This window comes from Pseudophryne corroboree, chromosome 5, assembly GCF_028390025.1.
Source record: "Pseudophryne corroboree isolate aPseCor3 chromosome 5, aPseCor3.hap2, whole genome shotgun sequence".
NCBI classification, from domain to species: domain Eukaryota; kingdom Metazoa; phylum Chordata; class Amphibia; order Anura; family Myobatrachidae; genus Pseudophryne; species Pseudophryne corroboree.
In genome coordinates, this window is record NC_086448.1 from 13,580,790 (window position 1) to 13,598,747 (window position 17,958).

A 17,958-nucleotide genomic window follows, 5' to 3' on the forward strand; every position below is an offset into this window, starting at 1 on the left:
TACAGCGGAGAGGGGCTTCACTACTGTACGTACAGCGGAGAGGGGCGTCACTACTGCACGTACAGCGGAGAGGGGCTTCACTACTGTACGTACAGCGGAGAGGGGCGTCACTACTGCACGTACAGCGGAGAGGGGCTTCACTACTGTACGTACAGCGGAGAGGGGCGTCACTACTGTACGTACAGCGGAGAGGGGAGTCACTACTGTACGTACAGCGGAGAGGGGCGTCACTACTGTACGTACAGCGGAGAGGGGCGTCACTACTGCACGTACAGCGGAGAGGGGCGCCACTACTGTACGTACAGCGGAGAGGGGCGTCACTACTGTACGTACAGCGGAGAGGGGCGTCACTACTGCACGTATAGCGGAGAGGGCGTCACTACTGTACGTACAGCGGAGAGGGGCGCCACTACTGTACGTACAGCGGAGAGGGGCGTCACTACTGTACGTACAGCGGAGAGGGGCGTCACTACTGTACGTACAGCGGAGAGGGGCGTCACTACTGTATGTACAGAAGAACATAAGGCATTGATGCTACACTTGTCACGTATATGGGGTTACCAGGCAGAGACAGCGTTCCCTATAGGAACACAGGTATCCGCTGGTACAATACAGAGTCGTTAATGGCTTGGCAGTAATTGGACTAAGACTCCAGGGCGTAAGCCACATGACCCGAGTATATTACCACATTATGTCTAATTAGGTTTGCACCCAGACTCCAATCAGCCTCGGCGGTACATTATCTATGGTGTCCTTGGTGTTATTATTGTACAGCACAAACTTCTGCCTTCTCATCGTCACCCAGCAAGTGGTTACACAAGGTAAGCGTCACCCGTCCACCCGGCTATGCACTTGCAGAATGCTAGCACCAAAGTGACAGATTACCCTGAGCCTTCCTGATAACACACCCCACACCCGCCTGTGATTTCCTAGTTGCCAGGCTCAGTGTCATGCTGCAAACGTTGGTAAATAAGGAGTCTATTTACTGAGCCTTGGACGGAGGTAAAGTACCAACTAATCAGCTCCTGTGCACCAGCCAGATCCCCGTCCCCGGCTACAAGAGAACCTTATACAGCTATTGCTCCAGTTCTATTACCGTCAGCTCGTCTAGCGAGCCACATACGAGCAAGCAAGCATGGCCGGTGCTACACGTACGTACAGCATGTATAACAGGCATCTCAGCAAACATGGTATGCAGTCTCGTATTATGTGTAAAAAGCATGCAAGATTACATACATGTAACATGAATGTAACCATCTTCCTTAATAACCCAAATAGGAACCGGACCAAGTATCAACTGCCAGCACCGTGCAGCGCGGGAATTAGCACTCGCTGAGGGGGCAATTCAATTGTGTTACTCTGGGCTTTACTAGTGGGTGCCAACCGAAGTGTTGCTCCATTTGGGCACATACATCACGCGAGTACTCACATAATTGCTCGCCGTCTCCTGCGCTGGAGAACAGGAATGTGCAAAAACTGTAGTCTTACCCAGGACTAGAGACTGCTTTACGCAGCTAAACCAGGTCTACATGGGCGCGACCAGCACAATAATTGATGGGCGTCCAGAACAATTGAATTGCTCCATCATAAGCCTATTAATTAGCGCAGCAGAAAACTACGGAATTCCCCGCTAAATGCTCACTACCAATGTTCAACTTTACAGGTTCACCTGTCCTGCATTCTAACCGTAACACTGAGCCGTCACCCGTCCTGCATTCTAACCGTAACACTGAGCCGTCACCCGTCCTGCATTCTAACCGTAACACTGAGCCGTCACCCGTCCTGCTCTCTAACCAGATCACTGAGCCGTCACCCGTCCTGCTCTTTACCCGTAACATTGAGCCGTCACCTGTCCTGCATTGTAACCGTAACACTGAGCCGTCACCCGTCCTGCTCTCTAACCGCAACACTGAGCCGTCACCTGTCCTGCTCTCTAACCGCAACACTGAGCCGTCACCTGTCCTGCTCTCTAACCGTAACACTGAGCCGTCACCCGTCCTGCTCTCTAACCGTAACACTGAGCCGTCACCCGTCCTGCTCTCTAACCGTAACACTGAGCCGTCACCCGTCCTGCTCTCTAACCGTAACACTGAGCCGTCACCCGTCCTGCTCTCTACCCGTAACACTGAGCCGTCACCCGTCCTGCTCTCTAACCAGATCACTGAGCCGTCACCCGTCCTGCTCTCTAGCCATAACACTGAGCCGTCACCCGTCCTGCTCTCTAACCAGATCACTGAGCCCTCACCTGTCCTGCTCTCTAACCAGATCACTGAGCCCTCACCTGTCCTGCTCTCTAAACAGATCACTGACCCATCACCCGTCCTTCTCTTTACCCGTGACACTGAGCCGTCACCCGTCCTGCTCTCTAAACAGAACAATGAGCCGTCACCTTTCCTGCTCTCTAACCAGATCACTGAGCCGTCACCTGTCCTGCTCTCTAACCAGATCACTGAGCCCTCACCTGTCCTGCTCTCTAACCAGATCACTGATCCCTCACCTGTCCTGCTCTCTAACCAGATCACTGAGCCGTCACCCGTCCTGCTCTCTAACCAGATCACTGAGCCGTCACCTGTCCTGCTCTCTAACCAGATCACTGAGCCCTCACCTGTCCTGCTCTCTAACCAGATCATTGAGCCGTCACCTGTCCTGCTCTCTAACCAGATCACTGAGCCGTCACCTGTCCTGCTCTCTAACCAGATCACTGAGCCCTCACCTGTCCTGCTCTCTAACCAGATCACTGAGCCCTCACCTGTCCTGCTCTCTAACCAGATCACTGAGCAGTTATCTGTCCTGCTCTCTAAACAGATCACTGATCCGTCACCTGTCCTGCTCTCTAAACAGATCACTGATCCGTCACCTGTCCTGCTCTCTAAACAGATCACTGATCCGTCACCTGTCCTGCTCTCTAACCAGATCACTGAGCGGTCACCCGTCCTGCTCTCTAGCCATAACACTGAGCCGTCACCAGTCCTGCTCTCTAACCAGATCACTGAGCCGTCACCCGTCCTGCATTCTAACCGTAACACTGAGCCCTCACCCGTCCTGCATTCTAACCGTAACACTGAGCCCTCACCTGTCCTGCTCTCTAACCGTAACACTGAGCCGTCACCCGTCCTGCATTCTAACCGTAACACTGAGCCGTCACCCGTCCTGCTCTCTAACCGTAACACTGAGCCCTCACCTGTCCTGCTCTCTAACCAGATCACTGAGCCGTCACCTGTCCTGCTCTCTAACCAGATCACTGATCCCTCACCTGTCCTGCTCTCTAACCAGATCACTGAGCCGTCACCTGTCCTGCTCTCTAACCAGATCACTGATCCCTCACCTGTCCTGCTCTCTAACCAGATCACTGAGCCCTCACCCGTCCTGCTCTCTAACCAGATCACTGAGCCCTCACCCGTCCTGCTCTCTAACCAGATCACTGAGCCCTCACCCGTCCTGCTCTCTAACCAGATCACTGAGCCCTCACCCGTCCTGCTCTCTAACCAGATCATTGAGCCCTCACCCGTCCTGCTCTCTAACCAGATCACTGAGCCCTCACCCGTCCTGCTCTCTAACCAGATCATTGAGCCCTCACTCGTCCTGCTCTCTAACCAGATCACTGAGCCCTCACCCGTCCTGCTCTCTAACCAGATCACTGAGCCCTCACCTGTCCTGCTCTCTAACCAGATCACTGATCCCTCACCTGTCCTGCTCTCTAACCAGATCACTGATCCCTCACCTGTCCTGCTCTCTAACCAGATCACTGAGCCGTCACCTGTCCTGCTCTCTAACCAGATCACTGAGCCCTCACCCGTCCTGCTCTCTAACCAGATCACTGATCCCTCACCTGTCCTGCTCTCTAACCAGATCACTGAGCCGTCACCTGTCCTGCTCTCTAACCAGATCACTGATCCCTCACCTGTCCTGCTCTCTAACCAGATCACTGAGCCCTCACCCGTCCTGCTCTCTAACCAGATCACTGATCCCTCACCTGTCCTGCTCTCTAACCAGATCACTGATCCCTCACCTGTCCTGCTCTCTAACCAGATCACTGATCCCTCACCCGTCCTGCTCTCTAACCAGATCACTGATCCCTCACCTGTCCTGCTCTCTAACCAGATCACTGATCCCTCACCTGTCCTGCTCTCTAACCAGATCACTGAGCCCTCACCCGTCCTGCTCTCTAACCAGATCACTGATCCCTCACCTGTCCTGCTCTCTAACCAGATCACTGATCCCTCACCTGTCCTGCTCTCTAACCAGATCACTGAGCCCTCACCCGTCCTGCTCTCTAACCAGATCACTGATCCCTCACCTGTCCTGCTCTCTAACCAGATCACTGATCCCTCACCCGTCCTGCTCTCTAACCAGATCACTGATCCCTCACCTGTCCTGCTCTCTAACCAGATCACTGAGCCGTCACCTGTCCTGCTCTCTAACCAGATCACTGAGCCCTCACCCGTCCTGCTCTCTAACCAGATCACTGATCCCTCACCTGTCCTGCTCTCTAACCAGATCACTGAGCCGTCACCTGTCCTGCTCTCTAACCAGATCACTGATCCCTCACCTGTCCTGCTCTCTAACCAGATCACTGAGCCCTCACCCGTCCTGCTCTCTAACCAGATCACTGATCCCTCACCCGTCCTGCTCTCTAACCAGATCACTGATCCCTCACCTGTCCTGCTCTCTAACCAGATCACTGATCCCTCACCCGTCCTGCTCTCTAACCAGATCACTGATCCCTCACCTGTCCTGCTCTCTAACCAGATCACTGATCCCTCACCTGTCCTGCTCTCTAACCAGATCACTGAGCCCTCACCCGTCCTGTTCTCTAACCAGATCACTGATCCCTCACCTGTCCTGCTCTCTAACCAGATCACTGAGCCGTCACCTGTCCTGCTCTCTAACCAGATCACTGATCCCTCACCTGTCCTGCTCTCTAACCAGATCACTGAGCCCTCACCCGTCCTGCTCTCTAACCAGATCACTGATCCCTCACCCGTCCTGCTCTCTAACCAGATCACTGATCCCTCACCTGTCCTGCTCTCTAACCAGATCACTGAGCCCTCACCCGTCCTGCTCTCTAACCAGATCACTGATCCCTCACCTGTCCTGCTCTCTAACCAGATCACTGATCCCTCACCTGTCCTGCTCTCTAACCAGATCACTGAGCCCTCACCCGTCCTGCTCTCTAACCAGATCACTGATCCCTCACCTGTCCTGCTCTCTAACCAGATCACTGATCCCTCACCTGTCCTGCTCTCTCACCAGATCACTGATCCCTCACCTGTCCTGCTCTCTAACCAGATCATTGAGCCGTCACCCGTCCTGCTCTCTAACCAGATCACTGAGCCCTCACCCGTCCTGCTCTCTAACCAGATCACTGATCCCTCACCTGTCCTGCTCTCTAACCAGATCACTGATCCCTCACCTGTCCTGCTCTCTAACCAGATCACTGATCCCTCACCTGTCCTGCTCTCTAACCAGATCACTGATCCCTCACCTGTCCTGCTCTCTAACCAGATCACTGAGCCCTCACCCGTCCTGCTCTCTAACCAGATCACTGATCCCTCACCTGTCCTGCTCTCTAACCAGATCACTGATCCCTCACCTGTCCTGCTCTCTAACCAGATCACTGAGCCCTCACCCGTCCTGCTCTCTAACCAGATCACTGATCCCTCACCTGTCCTGCTCTCTAACCAGATCACTGATCCCTCACCTGTCCTGCTCTCTCACCAGATCACTGATCCCTCACCTGTCCTGCTCTCTAACCAGATCATTGAGCCGTCACCCGTCCTGCTCTCTAACCAGATCACTGATCCCTCACCTGTCCTGCTCTCTAACCAGATCATTGAGCCGTCACCCGTCCTGCTCTCTAACCAGATCACTGATCCCTCACCTGTCCTGCTCTCTAACCAGATCATTGAGCCGTCACCCGTCCTGCTCTCTAACCAGATCACTGATCCCTCACCTGTCCTGCTCTCTAACCAGATCACTGATCCCTCACCTGTCCTGCTCTCTAACCAGATCACTGAGCCCTCACCCGTCCTGCTCTCTAACCAGATCACTGATCCCTCACCTGTCCTGCTCTCTAACCAGATCAGTGATCCCTCACCTGTCCTGCTCTCTAACCAGATCACTGATCCCTCACCCGTCCTGCTCTCTAACCAGATCATTGAGCCCTCACCCGTCCTGCTCTCTAACCAGATCACTGAGCCCTCACCTGTCCTGCTCTCTAACCAGATCACTGAGCCGTCACCCGTCCTGCTCTCTAACCAGATCACTGAGCCCTCACCCGTCCTGCTCTCTAACCAGATCACTGAGCTCTCACCCGTCCTGCTCTCTAACCAGATCACTGAGCTCTCACCCGTCCTGCTCTCTCACCGTAACACTGACGCGGACAGACTGGAATTACTGACATTTCCCCAGCGCAGTACATGCAGAGGATGGATTCTGGAACTGCACCACTGCATTACAGGCGCCATACTTGTTCACAGCACACGTTGCTCCATGAAGTTCTAGCAGCACTTGGATGATACACCATTACTTTATACAGCCAGTGTTAGGCATATATAGGCTCCGCTGGATGCAGTAAGTATAGCCAGATGCAGAACACAACATCACTTACAAATCGTGTCTCCCTGCCAGCAAGGTGACAGGATGGAGGTGGGACCGCCTGGCACAGTGGAGAGTATCGTGTTATACAGAGAATGGGAGACAAATCTAACAAGGTGGCAGCAAAAGTATTTAAGAACTGAACCAATGTGCTGGTCATCCTGCGCGCGCGGGGGTCAGTGCCGCTGTTACTGTGCGTAGGGGTCAGTGCTGCTGTTACTGTGCGTAGGGGTCAGTGCCGCTGTTACTGTGCGTAGGGGTCAGTGCTGCTGTTACTGTGCGTAGGGGTCAGTGCCGCTGTTACTGTGCGTAGGGGTCAGTGCTGCTGTTACTGTGCGTAGGGGTCAGTGCTGCTGTTACTGTGTGCGGGGGTCAGTGCCGCTGTTACTGTGTGCGGGGGTCAGTGCTGCTGTTACTGTGCGTAGGGGTCAGTGCTGCTGTTACTGTGCGTAGGCGTCAGTGCTGCTGTTACTGTGCGTAGGGGTCAGTGCCGCTGTTACTGTGTGCGGGGGTCAGTGCTGCTGTTACTGTGCGTAGGGGTCAGTGCTGCTGTTACTGTGTGCGGGGGTCAGTGCCGCTGTTACTGTGCGTAGGGGTCAGTGCTGCTGTTACTGTGTGCGGGGGTCAGTGCTGCTGTTACTGTGTGCGGGGGTCAGTGCTGCTGTTACTGTGCGTAGGGGTCAGTGCTGCTGTTACTGTGTGCGGGGGTCAGTGCTGCTGTTACTGTGCGTAGGGGTCAGTGCTGCTGTTACTGTGCGTAGGGGTCAGTGCTGCTGTTACTGTGTGCGGGGGTCAGTGCCGCTGTTACTGTGCGTAGGGGTCAGTGCTGCTGTTACTGTGTGCGGGGGTCAGTGCTGCTGTTACTGTGTGCGGGGGTCAGTGCTGCTGTTACTGTGCGCGGGGGTCAGTGCTGCTGTTACTGTGCGTAGGGGTCAGTGCCGCTGTTACTGTGTGCAGGGGTCAGTGCTGCTGTTACTGTGCGCGGGGGTCAGTGCTGCTGTTACTGTGTGCGGGGGTCAGTGCTGCTGTTACTGTGCGTAGGGGTCAGTGCTGCTGTTACTGTGCGTAGGGGTCAGTGCTGCTGTTACTGTGTGCGGGGGTCAGTGCTGCTGTTACTGTGTGCGGGGGTCAGTGCTGCTGTTACTGTGCGTAGGGGTCAGTGCTGCTGTTACTGTGTGCGGGGGTCAGTGCTGCTGTTACTGTGTGCGGGGGTCAGTGCTGCTGTTACTGTGTGCGGGGGTCAGTGCTGCTGTTACTGTGCGTAGGGGTCAGTGCTGCTGTTACTGTGTGCGGGGGTCAGTGCTGCGGTTACTGTGCGTAGGGGTCAGTGCTGCTGTTACTGTGCGTAGGGGTCAGTGCTGCTGTTACTGTGCGTAGGGGTCAGTGCTGCTGTTACTGTGCGTAGGGGTCAGTGCTGCTGTTACTGTGTGCGGGGGTCAGTGCTGCTGTTACTGTGTGCGTAGGGGTCAGTGCCGCTGTTACTGTGTGCGTAGGGGTCAGTGCCGCTGTTACTGTGCGCGGGGGTCAGTGCCGCTGTTACTGTGCGCGGGGGTCAGTGCTGCTGTTACTGTGCGTAGGGGTCAGTGCTGCTGTTACTGTGCGCGGGGGTCAGTGCCGCTGTTACTGTGTGCGGGGGTCAGTGCTGCTGTTACTGTGCGTAGGGGTCAGTGCTGCTGTTACTGTGCGTAGGGGTCAGTGCTGCTGTTACTGTGCGCGGGGGTCAGTGCCGCTGTTACTGTGTGCGGGGGTCAGTGCTGCTGTTACTGTGCGTAGGGGTCAGTGCTGCTGTTACTGTGTGCAGGGGTCAGTGCCGCTGTTACTGTGTGCGTAGGGGTCAGTGCTGCTGTTACTGTGCGTAGGGGTCAGTGCCGCTGTTACTGTGTGCGTAGGGGTCAGTGCTGCTGTTACTGTGTGCGGGGGTCAGTGCCGCTGTTACTGTGCGCGGGGGTCAGTGCCGCTGTTACTGTGTGCGTAGGGGTCAGTGCTGCTGTTACTGTGTGCGGGGGTCACTGCTGCTGTTACTGTGCGTAGGGGTCAGTGCTGCTGTTACTGTGCGTAGGGGTCAGTGCTGCTGTTACTGTGCGTAGGGGTCAGTGCTGCTGTTACTGTGCGCGGGGGTCAGTGCTGCTGTTACTGTGCGCGGGGGTCAGTGCTGCTGTTACTGTGTGCGGGGGTCAGTGCTGCTGTTACTGTGCGCGGGGGTCAGTGCTGCTGTTACTGTGTGCGGGGGTCAGTGCTGCTGTTACTGTGCGTAGGGGTCAGTGCTGCTGTTACTGTGCGTAGGGGTCAGTGCTGCTGTTACTGTGCGTAGGGGTCAGTGCTGCTGTTACTGTGCGCGGGGGTCAGTGCTGCTGTTACTGTGCGCGGGGGTCAGTGCTGCTGTTACTGTGTGCGGGGGTCAGTGCTGCTGTTACTGTGCGCGGGGGTCAGTGCTGCTGTTACTGTGTGCGGGGGTCAGTGCTGCTGTTACTGTGCGTAGGGGTCAGTGCTGCTGTTACTGTGCGTAGGGGTCAGTGCTGCTGTTACTGTGCGTAGGGGTCAGTGCTGCTGTTACTGTGCGTAGGGGTCAGTGCTGCTGTTACTGTGCGTAGGGGTCAGTGCCGCTGTTACTGTGCGTAGGGGTCAGTGCTGCTGTTACTGTGCGTAGGGGTCAGTGCTGCTGTTACTGTGCGTAGGGGTCAGTGCTGCTGTTACTGTGCGTAGGGGTCAGTGCTGCTGTTACTGTGTGCGGGGGTCAGTGCTGCGGTTACTGTGCGTAGGGGTCAGTGCTGCTGTTACTGTGCGTAGGGGTCAGTGCTGCTGTTACTGTGCGTAGGGGTCAGTGCTGCTGTTACTGTGCGTAGGGGTCAGTGCTGCTGTTACTGTGCGTAGGGGTCAGTGCTGCTGTTACTGTGCGTAGGGGTCAGTGCTGCTGTTACTGTGCGTAGGGGTCAGTGCTGCTGTTACTGTGTGCGGGGGTCAGTGCCGCTGTTACTGTGCGCGGGGGTCAGTGCCGCTGTTACTGTGCGCGGGGGTCAGTGCCGCTGTTACTGTGTGCGTAGGGGTCAGTGCTGCTGTTACTGCGCGCGGGGGTCACTGCTGCTGTTACTGTGCGTAGGGGTCAGTGCTGCTGTTACTGTGCGCGGGGGTCAGTGCCGCTGTTACTGTGTGCAGGGGTCAGTGCTGCTGTTACTGTGCGCGGGGGTCAGTGCTGCTGTTACTGTGTGCGGGGGTCAGTGCTGCTGTTACTGTGCGTAGGGGTCAGTGCTGCTGTTACTGTGCGTAGGGGTCAGTGCTGCTGTTACTGTGCGCGGGGGTCAGTGCTGCTGTTACTGTGTGCGGGGGTCAGTGCTGCTGTTACTGTGCGCGGGGGTCAGTGCTGCTGTTACTGTGTGCGGGGGTCAGTGCTGCTGTTACTGTGCGTAGGGGTCAGTGCCGCTGTTACTGTGTGCGGGGGTCAGTGCTGCTGTTACTGTGCGTAGGGGTCAGTGCTGCTGTTACTGTGTGCGGGGGTCAGTGCTGCTGTTACTGTGCGTAGGGGTCAGTGCTGCTGTTACTGTGTGCGGGGGTCAGTGCTGCTGTTACTGTGTGCGGGGGTCAGTGCTGCTGTTACTGTGCGTAGGGGTCAGTGCTGCTGTTACTGTGCGTAGGGGTCAGTGCTGCTGTTACTGTGTGCGGGGGTCAGTGCTGCTGTTACTGTGCGTAGGGGTCAGTGCTGCTGTTACTGTGTGCGGGGGTCAGTGCCGCTGTTACTGTGCGTAGGGGTCAGTGCTGCTGTTACTGTGTGCGGGGGTCAGTGCTGCTGTTACTGTGTGCGGGGGTCAGTGCTGCTGTTACTGTGCGTAGGGGTCAGTGCTGCTGTTACTGTGTGCGGGGGTCAGTGCTGCTGTTACTGTGCGTAGGGGTCAGTGCTGCTGTTACTGTGTGCGGGGGTCAGTGCTGCTGTTACTGTGTGCGGGGGTCAGTGCTGCTGTTACTGTGCGTAGGGGTCAGTGCTGCTGTTACTGTGCGTAGGGGTCAGTGCTGCTGTTACTGTGTGCGGGGGTCAGTGCTGCGGTTACTGTGCGTAGGGGTCAGTGCTGCTGTTACTGTGTGCGGGGGTCAGTGCTGCGGTTACTGTGCGTAGGGGTCAGTGCTGCTGTTACTGTGTGCGGGGGTCAGTGCTGCTGTTACTGTGCGTAGGGGTCAGTGCTGCTGTTACTGTGCGTAGGGGTCAGTGCTGCTGTTACTGTGTGCGGGGGTCAGTGCTGCTGTTACTGTGTGCGGGGGTCAGTGCCGCTGTTACTGTGCGCGGGGGTCAGTGCCGCTGTTACTGTGCGCGGGGGTCAGTGCCGCTGTTACTGTGTGCGTAGGGGTCAGTGCTGCTGTTACTGCGCGCGGGGGTCACTGCTGCTGTTACTGTGCGTAGGGGTCAGTGCTGCTGTTACTGTGCGCGGGGGTCAGTGCCGCTGTTACTGTGTGCAGGGGTCAGTGCTGCTGTTACTGTGCGCGGGGGTCAGTGCCGCTGTTACTGTGTGCGGGGGTCAGTGCTGCTGTTACTGTGCGTAGGGGTCAGTGCCGCTGTTACTGTGCGCGGGGGTCAGTGCCGCTGTTACTGTGTGCGGGGGTCAGTGCTGCTGTTACTGTGCGCGGGGGTCAGTGCCGCTGTTACTGTGTGCAGGGGTCAGTGCTGCTGTTACTGTGCGCAGGGGTCAGTGCTGCTGTTACTGTGCGCGGGGGTCAGTGCTGCTGTTACTGTGCGCGGGGGTCAGTGCTGCTGTTACTGTGCGCGGGGGTCAGGGCCGCTGTTACTGTGCGCGGGGGTCAGTGCTGCTGTTACTGTGTGCGGGGGTCACTGCTGCTGTTACTGTGCGTAGGGGTCAGTGCTGCTGTTACTGTGCGCGGGGGTCAGGGCCGCTGTTACTGTGCGCGGGGGTCAGTGCTGCTGTTACTGTGCGTAGGGGTCAGTGCCGCTGTTACTGTGCGCAGGGGTCAGTGCTGCTGTTACTGTGCGCGGGGGTCAGTGCTGCTGTTACTGTGCGTAGGGGTCAGTGCTGCTGTTACTGTGCGTAGGGGTCAGTGCTGCTGTTACTGTGCGCGGGGGTCAGTGCCGCTGTTACTGTGCGTAGGGGTCAGTGCCGCTGTTACTGTGCGCGGGGGTCAGTGCCGCTGTTACTGTGCGCGGGGGTCAGGGCCGCTGTTACTGCGCGCGGGGGTCAGTGCCGCTGTTACTGTGCGTAGGGGTCAGTGCCGCTGTTACTGTGCGTAGGGGTCAGTGCTGCTGTTACTGCGCGCGGGGGTCAGTGCTGCTGATACTGTGCGTAGGGGTCAGTGCTGCGGTTACTGTGCGTAGGGGTCAGTGCCGCTGTTACTGTGCGTAGGGGTCAGTGCTGCTGTTACTGTGCGTAGGGGTCAGTGCCGCTGTTACTGTGCGTAGGGGTCAGTGCTGCTGATACTGTGCGTAGGGGTCAGTGCTGCGGTTACTGTGCGTAGGGGTCAGTGCTGCTGTTACTGTGCGCAGGGGTCAGTGCTGCTGTTACTGTGCGTAGGGGTCAGTGCCGCTGTTACTGTGTGCGGGGGTCAGTGCTGCTGTTACTGTGCGTAGGGGTCAGTGCCGCTGTTACTGTGCGCAGGGGTCAGTGCTGCTGTTACTGTGCGTAGGGGTCAGTGCTGCTGTTACTGTGCGTAGGGGTCAGTGCTGCTGTTACTGTGCGTAGGGGTCAGTGCTGCTGTTACTGTGCGCGGGGGTCAGGGCTGCTGTTACTGTGCGTAAGGGTCAGTGCTGCTGTTACTGTGCGTAGGGGTCAGTGCCGCTGTTACTGTGCGCAGGGGTCAGTGCTGCTGTTACTGTGCGTAGGGGTCAGTGCTGCGGTTACTGTGCGTAGGGGTCAGTGCCGCTGTTACTGTGCGCAGGGGTCAGTGCTGCTGTTACTGTGCATAGGGGTCAGTGCCGCTGTTACTGTGTGCGGGGGTCAGTGCTGCTGTTACTGTGCGTAGGGGTCAGTGCCGCTGTTACTGTGTGCGGGGGTCAGTGCTGCTGTTACTGTGCGTAGGGGTCAGTGCTGCCGTTACTGTGCGTAGGGGTCAGTGCCGCTGTTACTGTGCGCAGGGGTCAGTGCTGCTGTTACTGTGCGTAGGGGTCAGTGCCGCTGTTACTGTGTGCGGGGGTCAGTGCTGCTGTTACTGTGCGTAGGGGTCAGTGCTGCTGTTACTGTGCGTAGGGGTCAGTGCTGCTGTTACTGTGCGTAGGGGTCAGTGCTGCTGTTACTGTGTGCGGGGGTCAGTGCTGCTGTTACTGTGTGCGGGGGTCAGTGCTGCTGTTACTGTGCGTAGGGGTCAGTGCTGCTGTTACTGTGCGTAGGGGTCAGTGCTGCTGTTACTGTGTGCGGGGGTCAGTGCTGCTGTTACTGTGCGTAGGGGTCAGTGCTGCTGTTACTGTGCGTAGGGGTCAGTGCTGCTGTTACTGTGCGTAGGGGTCAGTGCTGCTGTTACTGTGCGTAGGGGTCAGTGCTGCTGTTACTGTGCGTAGGGGTCAGTGCTGCTGTTACTGTGCGTAGGGGTCAGTGCTGCTGTTACTGTGCGTAGGGGTCAGTGCTGCTGTTACTGTGTGCGGGGGTCAGTGCCGCTGTTACTGTGTGCGGGGGTCAGTGCCGCTGTTACTGTGCGCGGGGGTCAGTGCCGCTGTTACTGTGCGCGGGGGTCAGTGCCGCTGTTACTGTGCGTAGGGGTCAGTGCTGCTGTTACTGCGCGCGGGGGTCACTGCTGCTGTTACTGTGCGTAGGGGTCAGTGCCGCTGTTACTGTGCGCAGGGGTCAGTGCTGCTGTTACTGTGCGTAGGGGTCAGTGCTGCTGTTACTGTGCGCGGGGGTCAGTGCTGCTGTTACTGTGCGTAGGGGTCAGTGCTGCTGTTACTGTGTGCGGGGGTCAGTGCTGCTGTTACTGTGTGCGGGGGTCAGTGCTGCTGTTACTGTGCGTAGGGGTCAGTGCTGCTGTTACTGTGCGTAGGGGTCAGTGCTGCTGTTACTGTGCGTAGGGGTCAGTGCCGCTGTTACTGTGCGCGGGGGTCAGTGCCGCTGTTACTGTGCGCGGGGGTCAGTGCCGCTGTTACTGTGTGCGTAGGGGTCAGTGCTGCTGTTACTGCGCGCGGGGGTCAGTGCCGCTGTTACTGTGCGCGGGGGTCAGTGCCGCTGTTACTGTGCGCGGGGGTCAGTGCCGCTGTTACTGTGTGCGGGGGTCAGTGCTGCTGTTACTGTGCGCGGGGGTCAGTGCCGCTGTTACTGTGTGCGGGGGTCAGTGCTGCTGTTACTGTGCGCAGGGGTCAGTGCTGCTGTTACTGTGCGTAGGGGTCAGTGCTGCTGTTACTGTGCGCGGGGGTCAGTGCCGCTGTTACTGTGTGCGGGGGTCAGTGCTGCTGTTACTGTGCGTAGGGGTCAGTGCTGCTGTTACTGTGTGCAGGGGTCAGTGCCGCTGTTACTGTGCGCGGGGGTCAGTGCCGCTGTTACTGTGCGCGGGGGTCAGTGCCGCTGTTACTGTGTGCGTAGGGGTCAGTGCTGCTGTTACTGCGCGCGGGGGTCAGTGCCGCTGTTACTGTGCGCGGGGGTCAGTGCCGCTGTTACTGTGCGCGGGGGTCAGTGCTGCTGTTACTGTGTGCGGGGGTCACTGCTGCTGTTACTGTGCGTAGGGGTCAGTGCTGCTGTTACTGTGTGCGGGGGTCAGTGCTGCTGTTACTGTGTGCGGGGGTCAGTGCTGCTGTTACTGTGTGCGGGGGTCAGTGCTGCTGTTACTGTGTGCGGGGGTCAGTGCTGCTGTTACTGTGCGTAGGGGTCAGTGCTGCTGTTACTGCGCGCGGGGGTCACTGCTGCTGTTACTGTGCGTAGGGGTCAGTGCCGCTGTTACTGTGCGCAGGGGTCAGTGCTGCTGTTACTGTGCGTAGGGGTCAGTGCTGCTGTTACTGTGCGCGGGGGTCAGTGCTGCTGTTACTGTGCGTAGGGGTCAGTGCTGCTGTTACTGTGTGCGGGGGTCAGTGCTGCTGTTACTGTGTGCGGGGGTCAGTGCTGCTGTTACTGTGCGTAGGGGTCAGTGCTGCTGTTACTGTGCGTAGGGGTCAGTGCTGCTGTTACTGTGCGTAGGGGTCAGTGCCGCTGTTACTGTGCGCGGGGGTCAGTGCCGCTGTTACTGTGCGCGGGGGTCAGTGCCGCTGTTACTGTGTGCGTAGGGGTCAGTGCTGCTGTTACTGCGCGCGGGGGTCAGTGCCGCTGTTACTGTGCGCGGGGGTCAGTGCCGCTGTTACTGTGCGCGGGGGTCAGTGCCGCTGTTACTGTGTGCGGGGGTCAGTGCTGCTGTTACTGTGCGCGGGGGTCAGTGCCGCTGTTACTGTGTGCGGGGGTCAGTGCTGCTGTTACTGTGCGCAGGGGTCAGTGCTGCTGTTACTGTGCGTAGGGGTCAGTGCTGCTGTTACTGTGCGCGGGGGTCAGTGCCGCTGTTACTGTGTGCGGGGGTCAGTGCTGCTGTTACTGTGCGTAGGGGTCAGTGCTGCTGTTACTGTGTGCAGGGGTCAGTGCCGCTGTTACTGTGCGCGGGGGTCAGTGCCGCTGTTACTGTGCGCGGGGGTCAGTGCCGCTGTTACTGTGTGCGTAGGGGTCAGTGCTGCTGTTACTGCGCGCGGGGGTCAGTGCCGCTGTTACTGTGCGCGGGGGTCAGTGCCGCTGTTACTGTGCGCGGGGGTCAGTGCTGCTGTTACTGTGTGCGGGGGTCACTGCTGCTGTTACTGTGCGTAGGGGTCAGTGCTGCTGTTACTGTGTGCGGGGGTCAGTGCTGCTGTTACTGTGTGCGGGGGTCAGTGCTGCTGTTACTGTGCGTAGGGGTCAGTGCTGCTGTTACTGTGCGTAGGGGTCAGTGCTGCTGTTACTGTGCGCGGGGGTCAGTGCTGCTGTTACTGTGCGCGGGGGTCAGTGCTGCTGTTACTGTGTGCGGGGGTCAGTGCTGCTGTTACTGTGCGCGGGGGTCAGTGCTGCTGTTACTGTGTGCGGGGGTCAGTGCTGCTGTTACTGTGCGTAGGGGTCAGTGCTGCTGTTACTGTGCGCGGGGGTCAGTGCTGCTGTTACTGTGTGCGGGGGTCAGTGCTGCTGTTACTGTGCGTAGGGGTCAGTGCTGCTGTTACTGTGCGTAGGGGTCAGTGCTGCTGTTACTGTGCGCGGGGGTCAGTGCTGCTGTTACTGTGCGCGGGGGTCAGTGCTGCTGTTACTGTGTGCGGGGGTCAGTGCTGCTGTTACTGTGCGCGGGGGTCAGTGCTGCTGTTACTGTGTGCGGGGGTCAGTGCTGCTGTTACTGTGCGTAGGGGTCAGTGCTGCTGTTACTGTGCGTAGGGGTCAGTGCTGCTGTTACTGTGCGTAGGGGTCAGTGCTGCTGTTACTGTGCGTAGGGGTCAGTGCTGCTGTTACTGTGCGTAGGGGTCAGTGCCGCTGTTACTGTGCGTAGGGGTCAGTGCTGCTGTTACTGTGCGTAGGGGTCAGTGCTGCTGTTACTGTGCGTAGGGGTCAGTGCTGCTGTTACTGTGCGTAGGGGTCAGTGCTGCTGTTACTGTGTGCGGGGGTCAGTGCTGCGGTTACTGTGCGTAGGGGTCAGTGCTGCTGTTACTGTGCGTAGGGGTCAGTGCTGCTGTTACTGTGCGTAGGGGTCAGTGCTGCTGTTACTGTGCGTAGGGGTCAGTGCTGCTGTTACTGTGCGTAGGGGTCAGTGCTGCTGTTACTGTGCGTAGGGGTCAGTGCTGCTGTTACTGTGCGTAGGGGTCAGTGCTGCTGTTACTGTGTGCGGGGGTCAGTGCCGCTGTTACTGTGCGCGGGGGTCAGTGCCGCTGTTACTGTGCGCGGGGGTCAGTGCCGCTGTTACTGTGTGCGTAGGGGTCAGTGCTGCTGTTACTGCGCGCGGGGGTCACTGCTGCTGTTACTGTGCGTAGGGGTCAGTGCTGCTGTTACTGTGCGCGGGGGTCAGTGCCGCTGTTACTGTGTGCAGGGGTCAGTGCTGCTGTTACTGTGCGCGGGGGTCAGTGCTGCTGTTACTGTGTGCGGGGGTCAGTGCTGCTGTTACTGTGCGTAGGGGTCAGTGCTGCTGTTACTGTGCGTAGGGGTCAGTGCTGCTGTTACTGTGCGCGGGGGTCAGTGCTGCTGTTACTGTGTGCGGGGGTCAGTGCTGCTGTTACTGTGCGCGGGGGTCAGTGCTGCTGTTACTGTGTGCGGGGGTCAGTGCTGCTGTTACTGTGCGTAGGGGTCAGTGCCGCTGTTACTGTGTGCGGGGGTCAGTGCTGCTGTTACTGTGCGTAGGGGTCAGTGCTGCTGTTACTGTGTGCGGGGGTCAGTGCTGCTGTTACTGTGCGTAGGGGTCAGTGCTGCTGTTACTGTGTGCGGGGGTCAGTGCTGCTGTTACTGTGTGCGGGGGTCAGTGCTGCTGTTACTGTGCGTAGGGGTCAGTGCTGCTGTTACTGTGCGTAGGGGTCAGTGCTGCTGTTACTGTGTGCGGGGGTCAGTGCTGCTGTTACTGTGCGTAGGGGTCAGTGCTGCTGTTACTGTGTGCGGGGGTCAGTGCCGCTGTTACTGTGCGTAGGGGTCAGTGCTGCTGTTACTGTGTGCGGGGGTCAGTGCTGCTGTTACTGTGTGCGGGGGTCAGTGCTGCTGTTACTGTGCGTAGGGGTCAGTGCTGCTGTTACTGTGTGCGGGGGTCAGTGCTGCTGTTACTGTGCGTAGGGGTCAGTGCTGCTGTTACTGTGTGCGGGGGTCAGTGCTGCTGTTACTGTGTGCGGGGGTCAGTGCTGCTGTTACTGTGCGTAGGGGTCAGTGCTGCTGTTACTGTGCGTAGGGGTCAGTGCTGCTGTTACTGTGTGCGGGGGTCAGTGCTGCGGTTACTGTGCGTAGGGGTCAGTGCTGCTGTTACTGTGTGCGGGGGTCAGTGCTGCGGTTACTGTGCGTAGGGGTCAGTGCTGCTGTTACTGTGTGCGGGGGTCAGTGCTGCTGTTACTGTGCGTAGGGGTCAGTGCTGCTGTTACTGTGCGTAGGGGTCAGTGCTGCTGTTACTGTGTGCGGGGGTCAGTGCTGCTGTTACTGTGTGCGGGGGTCAGTGCCGCTGTTACTGTGCGCGGGGGTCAGTGCCGCTGTTACTGTGCGCGGGGGTCAGTGCCGCTGTTACTGTGTGCGTAGGGGTCAGTGCTGCTGTTACTGCGCGCGGGGGTCACTGCTGCTGTTACTGTGCGTAGGGGTCAGTGCTGCTGTTACTGTGCGCGGGGGTCAGTGCCGCTGTTACTGTGTGCAGGGGTCAGTGCTGCTGTTACTGTGCGCGGGGGTCAGTGCCGCTGTTACTGTGTGCGGGGGTCAGTGCTGCTGTTACTGTGCGTAGGGGTCAGTGCCGCTGTTA

At 58.2% G+C, this 17,958-nt stretch overlaps 1 protein-coding gene across 1 annotated transcript in view; it reads right to left on the reverse strand.

Moving 5' to 3' along the window:
• SCRIB (scribble planar cell polarity protein) overlaps positions 1–17,958 on the reverse strand; it is a 341,504-nt gene that overhangs the window by 25,778 nt on the left and 297,768 nt on the right. Inside the window, exon 31 of the mRNA XM_063924738.1 lies at positions 6,611–6,658. Within this exon, the coding sequence (XP_063780808.1) occupies positions 6,611–6,658 (48 nt within the window). The remainder of the gene's footprint in view (positions 1–6,610; positions 6,659–17,958) is intronic.